The sequence below is a fragment of the Engystomops pustulosus genome, chromosome 5 (genome assembly GCF_040894005.1).
Source record: "Engystomops pustulosus chromosome 5, aEngPut4.maternal, whole genome shotgun sequence".
NCBI lineage: Eukaryota > Metazoa > Chordata > Amphibia > Anura > Leptodactylidae > Engystomops > Engystomops pustulosus.
The window spans coordinates 3,858,443-3,874,296 of record NC_092415.1 but is presented as its reverse complement, the minus strand read 5'-3'; the positions used below and the strand labels follow the sequence as shown (position 1 = coordinate 3,874,296).

At 50.5% G+C, this 15,854-nt stretch overlaps 1 protein-coding gene across 50 annotated transcripts in view; it reads right to left on the bottom strand.

Annotated features, from left to right (window-relative positions):
• Window positions 1–15,854, bottom strand: part of ARHGAP39 (Rho GTPase activating protein 39) — a 169,819-nt gene that overhangs the window by 118,672 nt on the left and 35,293 nt on the right. For all 50 annotated transcript variants that reach the window (XR_011855609.1, XR_011855620.1, XR_011855617.1 and 47 more), the window contains exon 2: window positions 9,489–9,923. Coding sequence is in view for 2 of the 50 variants with exons in the window: in XM_072151036.1 (XP_072007137.1) it covers window positions 9,489–9,923 (435 nt within the window). In the remaining 48 variants the exon portion in view is untranslated. The remainder of the gene's footprint in view (window positions 1–9,488; window positions 9,924–15,854) is intronic.

Sequence of the window (15,854 nt, the reverse complement as noted above, 5' to 3'; positions counted from 1 at the left end):
ATTAAAAACCGCATCCATTTTTTGAAAACGCATCCATTTTTGTCCATTTTTTATTGCGCAAATTTGGAAAACCGGTCAAAAACGGATTCATTTTCAATCGCATTTTCAAAACGCATGCGTTTTTTAACGGGGTGCTTAAAAACAAACCAAAAACGGTTTCAAAACGCCATGTGTGGCATCACCCGAAGGCTGTTTTACCAACCTGCAACAAGTAAGTGGAGGTGCATCAGTCATTAAGGCAATGGGGCGGATTTACTTACCCGGTCCATTCGCGATCCAGCGGCGCGTTCTCTGAACAGGATTCGGGTCCGGACAGGATTTATGAAGGTAGTTCCTCCGCCGTCCACCAGGTGGCGCTGCTGCGCTGAAAAGCATCGGAACGCGCCGGAATACACCGAGCTGGACCAGGTGAAGGTAAGCGCTTCCCAAGCGACACATTTTCGGTTTTTAAATGCGGCGGTTTTTCCAAATACGTCAGGTTTTTGTTTGGCCACGCCCCCCGATTTCCGTTGCGTACATGCCAGCGCCGATGCGCCACAATCCGATCGCGTGCGCCACAATCCCGGGGAAATTCAGGTACAATCGGCGCATATCGGAAATATTCGGGTAACACGTCGGGAAAACACGAATCGGGCCCTTAGTAAATGACCCCCAATGTGTACGATCCAGTGTGAGGAAAAGTGACACAGCGGGGACCATGATGTCTGTGTGTGACGGTCTGTGCCGCAGCGAGAAGGGAAAGTGATTATCCTGCAGGAGATGTCACTACTGCCAGGCACAGCGGAGCGGGGGCCAGAGCTGTGCACAGGGAGATGTGTCCTCCCTCACCCTACGCAGTATAAGCCACAATCTCCAATACTTCTGCGCTTGTCGGGAGGTGGATTCTACAAATATTTACTTCCTCCTTAGAAGAGAAAATCCCTGCAATTTCTCAGAGATGTTATTTGCATCGAGTTACCTCTCCAGTCACTGGGAAGCAGGTGGGGGGGAGACGTGGCCCCCACAAGACAAGGTGCGGAGGCAGCGCCAGCAGTGATTACACACACACAAGGAGACACCAATCCCTGTGTAACGCAGGGTACACTCAGCAGCCACTGTACTTACACAGCGACCGCTGAATCCTTCACCACACACATACAGTACAGCTTCTTTGTGGCGCTTGATGGTTTTTGCAGCTACTCTACTCCCAATTTTTCGGACTGACCTTCATGTCTTATAGTAGTGATGGTCGCTGGTTTTTCGTTACTTAGATGCTTTTTTCTGGCCATAATACAAGTTCTACCAGTCTATCCAGTAGGACGATCAGCCGTGTATCCACCCGACTCCTGCACAACTGATCCCAACCCCATTTATAGGGCAGGAAGTCCCCCTTATTACCCCATGTGACAACCTCTCCAGGTGACTACCTCTTGTATCTCTCCAGGTGACTACCTCTTGTATCTCTCCAGGTGACTACCTCTTGTATCTCTCCAGGTGACTACCTCTTGTATCTCTCCAGGTGACTACCTCTTGTATCTCTCCAGGTGACTACCTCTCTCCAGGTGACTACCTCTTGTATCTCTCCAGGTGACTACCTCTTGTATCTCTCCAGGTGACTACCTCTCTCCAGGTGACTACCTCTTGTATCTCTCCAGGTGACTACCTCTTGTATCTCTCCAGGTGACTACCTCTTGTATCTCATCCAGAGAATCACAGTGATCACGGCACAAGGACCTGGAATATAAGGCAGATTTCCAGGGGTCTCACACTGTTTTGGTAAATCTATAATCCCACACGTGATAATCCTTAATTTTGATGTGAATCTACAATTATTATAGTCATGAAAATACAGAAAACTCTTTGGAGGAGAAGGTGAGTGCAGACTTTTGGTCTGTCCTGTGTGGATGCCCTCTCACGGCTTCGGACCTTGCTGAGCACATGACTGGTGGTACAGCATTGGCAGTGATGTGTTACATGGCACCAGGGATCAGTATATAAGACACATCCTCCTCCCTGTACAATCATGTATTGCTGTAATATCCAGGTCTGAATATCTCTCCGTATGTGAGACGCTATTAGGGTGAAGACACACATGGCGTTTTTGGGCCGTTTTTACTAAGTGCGTTTTCAGATCGTCAAAAACGCATGCGTTAAAAAACGCATCCGTTTTTGTCCGTTTTTCATTGCGCAATTTCGGGAAAACAGACAAAAACGCACACGTTTTCAAAAAACGCATGCGTTTTTAAAAACGGATGCGTTTTTTTACGCATGCGTTTTTAACGATCTGAAAACGCACTTAGTAAAAAACGGCCCAAAAACGGCCCAAAAACGGCCTAAAAACGCCATGTGTGTCTTCACCCTTAGGCAGATTATATACACACACCAGGCACATTATGTGAAACACCTGCGGCTCTTGTGCCTGATCCTCCCGTATCACAGTCATCTATCAGGACCGTAGAGAGGCTCGCGCTGGGACATACAAGAACATAAATCACTGTGATGCAACGAGCCGCAGCCCAGGAAGTACAGCCGCAATCCTGATCACAGCCATGCAGAGGCCGCGCATACATTGTTCCTGAAGGCTAATAACACTCCTTTCACCATTTTTGAGGAGTGTTTTTAGCCAAGGAGGAGTATGACATTTTAGTAATACATATAAATCACTACTAGGCGTAAATAGTGTTAAAAGACGAATATTAATGCAAGAAAATCATCACAGCCAGCAACCTGTCCAGACTATGGCCGTCACCCTATACCCCACCTGTCCAGACAATGGCCGTTACCCTATACCCCACCTGTCCAGACTATGGCCGTCACCCTATACCCCACCTGTCCAGACAATGGCCGTTACCCTATACCCCACCTGTCCAGACAATGGCCGTCACCCTATACCCCACCTGTCCAGACAATGGCCGTTACCCTATACCCCACCTGTCCATACTATGGCCGTCACCCCATACCCCACCTGTCCAGACTATGGCCGTCACCCTATACCCCACCTGTCCAGACTATGGCCGTCACCCCATACCCCACCTGTCCAGACTATGGCCGTCACTCTATACCGCACCTGTCCAGACTATGGCCGTCACCCCATACCCCACCTGTCCATACTATGGCCGTCACCCCATACCCCACCTGTCCAGACTATGGCCGTCACCCCATACCCCACCTGTCCAGACTATGGCCGTCACCCTATACTCCACCTGTCCATACTATGGCCGTCACCCCATACCCCACCTGTCCAGACTATGGCCGTCACCCCATACCCCACCTGTCCAGACTATGGCCGTCACCCTATACCCCACCTGTCCAGACTATGGCCGTCACCCTATACCCCACCTGTCCATACTATGGCCGTCACCCTATACCCCACCTGTCCAGACTATGGCCACCGCCCCATACCCCACCTGTCCAGACTATCGCCGTCACCCTATACCCCACCTGTCCATACTATGGCCGTCACCCTATACCCCACCTGTCCAGACTATGGTCGTCGCCCCATACCCCACCTGTCCAGACTATGGCCGTCACTTCATACCCCACCTGTCCAGACTATGGGCGTCACCCTATAACCCACCTGTCCAGACTATGGCCGTCACCCTATACCCCACCTGTCCATACTATGGCCGTCACCCTATACCCCACCTGTCCAGACTATGGCCGTCACCCTATAGCGCACCTGTCCAGACTATGGCCGTCACCCTATACCCCACCTGTCTAGACTATGGTCGTCGCCCCATACCCCACCTGTCCAGACTATGGCCGTCACCCTATACCCCACCTGTCCAGACTATGGCCGTCACCCTATACCCCACCTGTCCAGACTATGGCCGTCACCCTATACCCCACCTGTCCAGACTATGGCCGTCACCCTATACCCCACCTGTCCAGACTATGGCCGTCACCCAATACCCCACCTGTCCAGACTATGGCCGTCACCCTATACTCCACCTGTCCATACTATGGCCGTCACCCCATACCCCACCTGTCCAGACTATGGCCGTCACCCCATACCCCACCTGTCCAGACTATGGCCGTCACCCTATACCCCACCTGTCCAGACTATGGCCGTCACCCTATACCCCACCTGTCCATACTATGGCCGTCACCCTATACCCCACCTGTCCAGACTATGGCCACCGCCCCATACCCCACCTGTCCAGACTATCGCCGTCACCCTATACCCCACCTGTCCATACTATGGCCGTCACCCTATACCCCACCTGTCCAGACTATGGTCGTCGCCCCATACCCCACCTGTCCAGACTATGGCCGTCACTTCATACCCCACCTGTCCAGACTATGGGCGTCACCCTATAACCCACCTGTCCAGACTATGGCCGTCACCCTATACCCCACCTGTCCATACTATGGCCGTCACCCTATACCCCACCTGTCCAGACTATGGCCGTCACCCTATAGCGCACCTGTCCAGACTATGGCCGTCACCCTATACCCCACCTGTCTAGACTATGGTCGTCGCCCCATACCCCACCTGTCCAGACTATGGCCGTCACCCTATACCCCACCTGTCCAGACTATGGCCGTCACCCTATACCCCACCTGTCCAGACTATGGCCGTCACCCTATACCCCACCTGTCCAGACTATGGCCGTCACCCTATACCCCACCTGTCCAGACTATGGCCGTCACCCAATACCCCACCTGTCCAGACTATGGCCGTCACCCTATACCCCACCTGTCCAGACTATGGCCGTCACCCTATAGCGCACCTGTCCAGACTATGGCCGTCACCCTATACCCCACCTGTCTAGACTATGGTCGTCGCCCCATACCCCACCTGTCTAGACTATGGCCGTCGCCCTATACCCCACCTGTCCAGACTATGGCCGTCACTTCATACCCCACCTGTCCAGACTATGGCCGTCACCCCATACCGCACCTGTCCAGACTATGGCCGTCACCCTATACCCCACCTGTCCAGACTATGGCCGTCACCCCATACCCCACCTGTCCAGACTATGGCCGTCACTCTATACCGCACCTGTCCAGACTATGGCCACCGCCCCATACCCCACCTGTCCAGACTATCGCCGTCACCCTATACCCCACCTGTCCATACTATGGCCGTCACCCTATACCCCACCTGTCCAGACTATGGCCGTCACTTCATACCCTACCTGTCCAGACTATGGCCGTCACCCCACACCCCACCTGTCCAGACTATGGCCGTCACCCTATACCCCACCTGTCCAGACTATGGCCGTCACCCCATACAATTATTTATTGCTCTGTATGTACACTCTGTATAGCATTTTTTAAATAATTTAATATATACCTGTTAAGCTATTTATTTTGTGATCTTTTTATTTCTATTTTGCATTATCTGTATAAGATATTATATCATTATATAATTTCACACTAACCACTTTGCTTCACAATAACCTGATGCTTCCTCTTCTGTAGAGATCACTTCTCACTATCAACACAGGCTGTATTACACTGACAAGTAAAACCTTTACGTACAGAGATAACACAATAGGTCATGGTCACAGCCTTCCTCCTCCAGGTCACAGAGCATGCCCTCACCATGATCCTACAGAGGTCAATGGGTTATCCCTGGGCTAGAGGCTCCTCTGCTTCTACATTCAAGTGGATTCCCTCATAATAATATATTTCTTATTAATAATAGAACATAGAATGTAATGACTATTGGTCTATTATTGGGCTACACATTACCCCCATCATCTCCCGGCACAGATACATCTAATATCATCACAGACCTGTCAGAAACTGATTCCCTGTTACTGTAAGCGATTCCCCTGCGACCCCCGGACCCCCGACCAGGGAGCAGATCGCTGGCAATTAGAGAAAGTAATTGTTTTACAGAACAGATTTCTGATTGTAATCCCTCTCATTCGCCTTTCATCTCACACACATGAAAGGCGTCCTCCCCGCTAATGCGCAGTGCGAGATTGTCGCATTAGTCATGAGCGCCAGCGGCCGCGCTCCGCTCTTCTGAAGACGAAGCTTTCAGGCAATTTCACGTTAATTCTCATTTATTGCGTGAAATCAAGAGAAAACGAGACAGAAGGAATACAAGAGGCGAGTCCTGAGAGATGGGACCAGGGGGACTGGCAACTCCAAGGAGCCTAAAGAGTTAATGTCTGAGCATATCCCAGACTTTGCATGGGACCTTCAATGTTCACATGAGGATTCCTGAACATTGCGAAATAGCGTGTACCCGCCTTCACTGACACATTGTGACGACCATGGTGGAGCCTACGAGGCCAGGACAATGCGGGAGCATCATCAGAGGGACACTGCTGCCATAGAGAGGGAACCGAATCCACTCTCCCTCACCCCGAATGGTAAGACTAGGATCAGCCACTGCACGGATAGCACTGCCGGGAGCTCGGATATTAGAAAGCCTTACTGAATATTATGGACGTGACCCAGATTGTATGATTATTTATATGATGAATGATCGCCACTGTACATGCACCTGCACACCCTGCAGCACATCGCACCCCTAGGCGATGTGCTGCAGAGTGTACACATATAGTCGTACAGGCCTCCTCGTACTTCCTTGTCCGGGGATAAGTATCGGATGGCATTCCTTCCCGTCATTATGGGATAATACGGCACATGGACGTGTCACATAATATCCGGCTGTGCACATGAGGCTGCAGGTGAGGCCGCTGAGGCCGATGGAGCGTTACACAACCAAAATGAAATGTGATAGAAATAGGTCAATACTCGTGTGATAAAGGATTTCAGAGCGGTGGCGTCAGCAGCAGCCGCCTCAGTGGCCGGCCCCGTCACAGCAGCAGATAAAACCAGAACCGCGCCTAGCAACACGGACGTGAGCCGAATATCAAGTACCTGGCGCTGGGGCACAGGAGCCGGATATACAAACTGCAGTCTACTCTGTTACTAGCCCAGGAATCAGCCATATACAGGCGGCCCCTACTGAAGGACACCTGACTTACAGGCGACCCCTAGTTACAGACGGACCCCTCTGCCCCCTGTGACCTCTCTGGATGTTACTATAGTCCCCGGCTGCAATGATCAGCTGTAAGGTGTCTGTAATGAAGCTTTATGGATAATCCTTGGTCCAATTACAGCAAAAAATGTTAAAACTCCAATTGTCACTGGGGCAAAAATAAAATGTTGTCTGGATCTACAATTATAAAATATACAGTTTCGACTTACATACACGCTGTACGTTATACTGTGTATATAGTAGTAGTAGATCTCCTCCCGTGCTCCCGCCATCTCCACATGGTATTTGCTTGTGGCCATAAAGTTGTACTGAGCCTTAGAAAAGAATATACCCGATGGCTTATGAGTCCAGTGAATTTATGTGGAGAACTTGCACCCATCCAGCCTCATACGTCAAGGTGATGGCTGACGACTGACGTGCACATTGTCTAAGGAGCCTGAGAGGGGCCAATCCCGCGGCTTTACATGACAATACAATGATAAGAGCCTTATTACACAGCTACAGTGATGAACATACCATCAGCTAATACATCTGTACCCAAGGCCAGAATACTGACAATATACTAGTAACGTGCCTCTACCACCTCCAGCGCTGATAATAGGAGAGGATCCAACAATGTGCAGAATATATAGGCGGATACCCTATGGACAACAAGACAGATTCATATACATGACACTGCGCCTCCTATAACACACAGGACATAAGGGCCCCAGTCCTATCCAGGTATGAAGACGCTACTACTCGCTGCCCGTCTCCACCTGTGACACCGAGTAATCATCCGCTGAAGCTCTGGACCGGACACAGCAGATTTCCAACACTGAGCCATTAGTAGGCGCATCTATACAGTAACCGTGCATTGCTACAGCTCATGTGTGAGATATAAACACAAATACACTGTATAGGCCATTATATAATCCTGCGCTTTTGTTGTTAAGCGCCTTCTATTCATGGGATTATCTGCACAAACATATTAATACAAGATTTATTTTATGTCCTTTCCAGCTAATAATAATAATATTCACTTTACTGACAACTGATGGTGGTTTTTTAGTATGTAATACGCATTAGCTTGTCACTCACCACAAGTCCAGGGGTAGGAGGGTTCCCTGCTCTCCTCATGTATATACTTGACCGAAGTAATGTCAGTGTCCAGTGTACAGGCAGTCCCCGGGTTATGTACAAGATAGGGTCCGGAGGTTTGTTGAATTTGTATGTAAGTCGAAACTGTATATTTTATCATTGTAGATCCAGACAAAAAGAATTTGGGCCCCAGTGGCAATAGGAGTTTAAACATTTTTTGCTGTAATGGGTCCAAGGATTATCAATAAAGCTTCATTACAGACGCCTTACAACTGATCACTGCAGCCCGGGACTATAGTAAAGCATTCAGAAAGCTTCACCAGAGGTCACAGGGGTCTGTCTGTAACTATGGGTTGGCTTGGACCGTACCCGGAGCACCGCATATTCCCAGAAGTGCCGTCCATCTGCTAATTTTGTAACTATGAGTTGTCTGTAAGTCGGGTGTCCTTAAGTAGGGGAGCGGCTGTATTCTATTGGCTCCTAGTAGTATTAGGGCGCGTTCACACAGTGCGTTTTGCTTGTGTTTTTCTTTTCTCCCAGCTGAGGAGAGGTGATTTGCCTAATTACATTCTTGTTAACTCTTGGGTTACAAAAAAATGCATTGTATATGTGATATTACCGCATGCGTTAACAGCGAAATAAAAAAATGCATGCGTTAATTTAGTGTTTACGATGCGTTTTTGTAAACGCAAGTGTTAACAATAATGTAATTAGGCAAATCCCCTCTCTTCAGCTGTTGTAATGCTGTTCGAAACGCAATGAAAACGCAACCAAAATGCACCGTGTGCATGCGCCCCTACTGTTTGCCATTTTGGCTACTCAGATTTTGGATGTGTAGTTTTTATTTGCTGTGCCTACACAGGACACTATATTTGGGCCAGCAGAACATTATCGTGGAAGTTCTGTGAACCTTGGCCCATGTGTCGTCTGGATTTCATCATTATAGATTATATATCACTTTTCATATATCTCTATGATGCTCGGAGAGCTGCTGGTCCAAGACAAGATGTTACCTTGCTAGACGAGTGTCTTGTGCCAATGACAAATAGGCTTATGGAAAACGTTTATGACGTGGGAACACTTACATTCCAATATGGTTGTTCTGGGTCACCCAGCAGCGAGGGACCCCTCAGCTCCAGCACCGTCACGTGTCTATCTCTGTGTTCAGAGGCTGCAGCGGCATGTACTATCACCATGACATCCCTGCTGCAGCCTGTGGATACAACAAACCCTTTCATCAATGCAACAAATGAATAAAACTTTCTGCCTGCAACTAAATAAAGAAATATGCTGAAAAATGGAAGATAACTGCAAATCCCACTGCGCCCCCTATACCACAGTTTTCAGTCTAGTTTTGCAAACTTCACTTCCGTATTCAATGACTGCAGCAGCAAATCACATGGAAAATGGTCAGTGTCTATCCCTAAACTCAATCTAACTGGACGCCACAGCAGAACATTACCTGTCTGTGTCCTCCTTCACCACAAAATATGGAGCTGAATGTCGATTGGCCTTGACCGGGTCAGAACATTTGTCTCCTCCGTCCAGTTCCTGCTCCAGGGATGAGCTGGTGCTTCCTTCCCGGCTGATGGTGCTGCCCCGTCCTGGGCTGTTCTCAGTTGATGCCCGAGGGGACTCGGTATTCTGCTTTAGTGTCTGTAGTTTGGCTAGAGGGATGATATCACAGTTTTGTGGCCGGTGCCAGACGGTCCTCTGGGTGCTGGCATTGTAGTAGTAGAATCGAGATGTATTGGGGTCAAAGAGTTCCCACCACTGATTCTCGTTGGTGCGTTTTATCCGGACGCCGGACGGTGGATCCCAAACGCATTCCCCTGTGATGAGGTTGGCGTACATGCACTCCCGTGTCCGGGGTTCAATGATTTCTACCCATTCCAACCTAAAAAAGAAAGAGAAAAAGTGACATAAATACTTATCTGCAAAGACATCATCTCAAAAATTCTCACATCTACAGTCCAGAGCTTCACCCGGAGACGCAGAGACTATTCACTGACCCCATAACAATGTCCATCCAGAGCAGCCTGCTTCTTACAAACAATGAAAGGACGTCACAAGCACAAAGAGGAGAAAGTAGTAAAAGAAGTGATGACTCCACGAACAATCAAGATCAATATTCGCTCCTATTAATGTGCGTATTTCCCAGTGATTTCTATAAATTGTATCAATTCATTCATTTCCAAGGAGCCGCTGCATGGTCTCGTAGCCATACATAACGTTCCCAGGCCTCAATGTGTACAATGTGCATCCTGACAGACAGGGACTTATTCACACTTCACAGACTCAGCAGATGGTGCACAAGGATCTACAGGGCTCTGCAATGTGGGGGAGGGGGCTGCAGCATCCCTATTGGCCCTGACACTTTCCAAAACCCAACAAGTCATTGGTGTAGGTCCCTCTGTGCACAGACCAGCGATGCCCCCACAATACAGCGTTTACACCTTGGAGTCATTTTATTGAGTCTTTCTTAATTTGGTTACTTTTACATCCCATAAGATGTTGCGCTTGCTGACATTCTGGCCACAAGGTGGCGCTGCTTTGTCTCAGTGGATTGATACAAAAAAACACAGAGAGATGTGGTTACATTGTTCATAGTAAGTGATCCAGCCCAGAACACAGACCTCAGACTCGTCCGGGCACTAATGTGCGGTGACAGTCGCTCTAATCCATCATTTCCACCTGTCTGATCCGTGACAGAACATCAGGATAACAATAATTAACGTTATAGTAACATGTGAACCTGTGCCCCAGCTGTATGCCCTGCACCAGGACACAGTATCATCTGTATGGTGCCAGGGCATGCTGGGAGGTGTAGTGCGAGCACCATGGGACTAGGACTCTGTATAGGAGGAAGTAATGTCGTGTATAATCACGTATCAGCGCTGCCTCGCCCCAGGGTCACAATCCGGGAGATTTCTTACAGTTATAGCAGAACCGGAGGTAAAAGTGAGTCTTGTATCTAATTCCACAAAGGTCACTGGGTTTTATTGGAGGCTTAATAGAAGTTGTAGCAGATTATTAAAGTGTAGAAGAACAGAAAGTCTCCGGCTTCTGGGCAAATAAACAGCGGCAGAGATATTACAGGGAGATCCTTTAGGGGGGCCATTCACTAAAACCACCTAAAAATTAGACAGAGCAGAGATACACGAGGCGTCTGATCATCAATGGGACAAAGGAAAAGCCTCCAAATACTGAACACAGAGAAGATCATCCACGTTACACAGAAGTCAGATTTTTCTTATAGATCTTCGCCAATGTCCACAGTTCTGCCTGTAAGTGATCCTGCACGGTAGGTTGATGTCACATTTGCAGTTTAAAGTATCGGCTAATAAAGGTCCTGCAAGAATCAGAGGGTCCGAATCCAGCACCATTGTCCTGACTCATTATGAATAATTGCTATGAGACTTACCATAAAGCAATTACCCGGGGCACCAGAGATCAGGGGGTCCGCACACAGAGGTGGGGTGCAGCCAATGTCTCACACCAGTATTCCCACTATGTGCTATCATACAGAGCAGAGTTATATGGGAGACCCCCCTTATAGTAGGGGCCTGCAGAGATCACTATAGCGGGCGCCCCTGCCCATTGGGCTCTGAAAATCTTATCTGCCCATAAAGAAACACTTGTCAGAATTCAGGAGACTGCAGGTAAAATACTGCCCCTGCCCCACATCTGCCCTGACCGCGGGGCAATATCCTGCAGACGGGCAGCAGACTATTACATAATGCCCCGTCTGTATCCGGAGGTTATAGCACTGCGGGGTATAGACGGGCGCGGGCCGGGAGCTGAGATTTATACGTCGGGGGGAGCCGTTGCCGGGCAGAGTTATTGATTCCCATGTAATAGATATTTATCAGGATAGAGATGACGGAGGAGGAGGAAGCGCTGATTTAAGCTGCCGGTTTATATCCATCAATCGTGTTTAAGAAATGTATTTTTTATTAGTGTGAGCAGAAAACTGGCTGTGCACTTGTCTGACACAGAACTGGGCCTATAGACCTGCCCAATGACACAGGGGTACGGCCGCCGGGTGGTAACTGGGGTACGGCCGCCGGGTGGTAACTGGGGTACGGCCGCCGGGTGGTAACTGGGGTACGGCCGCCGGGTGGTAACTGGGGTACGGCCTCCGGGTGGTAACTGGGGTACAGCCCCTGGGTGGTAACTGGGGTACGGCCCCTGGGTGGTAACTGGAGTACGGCCCCTGGGTGGTAACTGGGGCACAGCCCCTGGGTGGTAACTGGGGTACAGCCCCTGGGTGGTAACTGGGGTACAGCCCCTGGGTGGTAACTGGGGTACAGCCCCTGGGTGGTAACTGGGGTACAGCCCCTGGGTGGTAACTGGGGTACGGCCGCCGGGTGGTAACTGGGGTACGGCCGCCGGGTGGTTACTGGGGTACGGCCACCGGTTGGTAACTGGGGTACGGCCGCCGGGTGGTTACTGGGGTACGGCCACCGGTTGGTAAATGGGATACGGCCGCCGGGTGGTAACTGGGGTACAGCCGGCGGGTGGTAACTGGGGTACGGCCGCCGGGTGGTAACTGGGGTACGGCCCCGGGTGGTAACTGGGGTACGACCGATGGGTGGTAACTGGGGTACGTCCGCTGGGTGGTAACTGGGGTACGACCGATGGGTGGTAACTGGGGTACGGCCGATGGGTGGTAACTGGGGTACGTCCGCTGGGTGGTAACTGGGGTACGACCGATGGGTGGTAACTGGGGTACGGCCGCCGGGTGGTAACTGGGGTACGGCCGATGGGTGGTAACTGGGGTACGTCCGCTGGGTGGTAACTGGGGTACGACCGATGGGTGGTAACTGGGGTACGGCCGTCGGGTGGTAACTGGGGTACGGCCGCCGGGTGGTAACTGGAGAGTTGGGTAGTTTGGACTCGTGGCTTCTCAAGCCTCACGTTATAGACATGTGCTATCAGCAGCTCCTCCAGCCCCTCAGGTAGGGGATGAAATATCCTTTTTGGAATAGGTTAAATCTCAGATAGTGCCACCAAAGTCACATGTAAATGAGGCGAGATGAGTCACTTTTAGAGGCTGGAGGGGAAGCATAAGTTCAGAAGCTTAATGTGACGGCACTGGTCCCTTATCCGCACACAAATAGTTATTCACAAGGAGAGGTCATCCGGTTTTTAAAACCAAAATCTCTAAGAAGCTTTAATGCCCCAATGTAAAACCTGAAAACCTTCCCCCGGCCCCACAACTACAATGTCCTGTTTATAGTCCTGATCCCTTCTTATAGGCCCCTAAGGCCCCTGAGTCTCCCCACACCCTCTGCGCCTGAGGTCAGCTACACGCTCCTAGTTTTCACATTTTCAATATTTTTCCATCACCCAATAATCCAGATAATGGAAAAGCAACTGCAGGAGGCACAATATTACCAGGCGTCTGGCTACAGGGGCAGGGGGGCGCGTGGAAACTATCAGTCATTCAGTCTCCGGAAGATCCCGGGATTTTTCACAGTAGCCCCCCCGCTTCTGTCCAGCACATGGCGGGACCCCATTATAGTGTCTATACACGGGGTCACTGCCCTGCATTGTGTGGAGGGAGAGGCGCAGCCGCTATGTGCAATCACGGCCAGGAATATATTGTGTGAATCTCTTGATCCTGGGAGGGTAATGGCTTCCGGCTGCACATCATCTGGGAGTGTCTGGGATCGTCTGACTCCAGGAGTTCAGCTCATCTACAGGACGGAGCGAGGAGCGAGCGGAGCCATGGGTGATGTCATCTCTCCGGTCTGTGATAGATGCTGCGGCTCCACGTCAGGCTGCTCTTCATTAACAAGAAAGCATTTGCCTGTTTGCAGGATTTACAAGAGCCAAAAGATTTATGAGAGTAACAAGGGAATCCGATGAGGAAAGTCACTTCCTGACATACAGCGCATATATAAAGAGGTCATGAAGACCCCAGTCACATCCAGCCTGTAGCCCCCCATGTCATATATATATATATACAGCGCATATATAAAGAGGTCATGAAGGCCCCAATCCACTGCAGGGCGATCACATCCAGCCTGTAGCCCCCCATGTCATATGTATACATACAGCGCATATATAAAGAGGTCATGAAGACCCCAAGCCACTGCAGGGCGATCACATCCAGCCTGTAGCCCCCCATGTCATATATATATATACAGCGCATATATAAAGAGGTCAATCCACTGCAGGGCGATCACATCCAGCCTGTAGCCCCCCATGTAATATATATATACAGCGCATATATAAAGAGGACATGAAGACCCCAAACCACTGCAGGGCGATCACATCCAGCCTGTAGCCCCCCATGTCATATATATATATACAGCGCATATATAAAGAGGTCAATCCACTGCAGGGCGATCACATCCAGCCTGTAGCCCCCCATGTCATATATATATACAGCATACGTGGCCCCACAGACCTGCTGGACCCTACAAGACGATCAATATCCTCATCCCCTATATGACAACACCAACTACACATGGACCAGACATAACATCAGGAACACGGTACCCAGGCCACAAACCGGGGAAGGAATAGAAGCGGCTCTATAGTTTGTGGTGCAGCCACCAGCTCGGCCACGGTTTGATCACCAGATCGTGACTGTGGATAATAGAAGTCAGTGGCAGCCGAGAGCGAGTTACTGTTTATAGTCATGAGGCCGAACAAGCTCAATGTAAGGTTACACTCACATCTGCCAGGGGGAACCTGGGTCATGGATTCCCAGCGTACCCCATTATAGTCAAGGGGGGTCTCACTGGGTGCGCTGGTGTCCACCATAAGACACATCCATCTTTATGGTTACTCATGTGTAGGTTACACGTCCACACGGTTAGTAAATGTGACGCGCTATTCTTGATAAAGCCCCAGATTGCGGAGCCTCATGATCACGCATCCCCCCCCCACCCCCCCCCCCGCGTGTGACCACGGCCACGTCTGTATTACAGGGACATAAGGACATGGAGAACAATCGGCGCAGCATTTTGCTCTTGTGCTTGTTGTTTTGTCACTTTGTTCCCGTCTCTGGATAGAAGGACACAATCCATCCATCACCTCTGCACAGTCAGGAATCCTCCTCCGCGTTATACAAAGTATCTCTACAAAGAGCGGAGTCACTGAGCGCAGATGTAACACGGTTATCATGGCCTGAGGGGCGCCAAAATAGGAAAATACCACAATTCTGTCCTGCACGGATTATAGGGATTGTCCAGGTATATACATCTGTGGCTATGGCTCTGGTTTTGCTGTGATAAGTGTATGGGGTGTATGGGTTGTGTGGGGTGTGTGGGGTGTATGGGGTGTGTGGGGTGTATGGGGTGTGTGGGGTGTATGGGGTGTGTGGGGTGTATGGGGTGTGTGGGGTGTGTGGGGTGTGTGGGGTGTATGGGGTGTGTGGGGTGTATGGGGTGTGTGGGGTGTATGGGGTGTGTGGGGTGTGTGGGGTGTGTGGGGTGTGTGGGGTGTGTGGGGTGTGTGGGGTGTGTGGGGTGTATGGGGTGTGTGGGGTGTGTGGGGTGTGTGGGGTGTGGGGGTGTGTGGGGTGTGTGGGGTGTGTGGGGTGTGTGGGGTGTGTGGGGTGTGTGGGGTGTATGGGGTGTATGGGGTGTGTGGGGTGTGTGGGGTGTATGGGGTGTGTGGGGTGTATGGGGTGTGTGGGGTGTGTGGGGTGTGTGGGGTGTGTGGGGTGTGTGGGGTGTGTGGGGTGTGTGGGGTGTATGGGGTGTGTGGGGTGTGTGGGGTGTGTGGGGTGTGGGGGTGTGTGGGGTGTGTGGGGTGTGTGGGGTGTGTGGGGTGTGTGGGGTGTGTGGGGTGTGTGGGGTGTGTGGGGTGT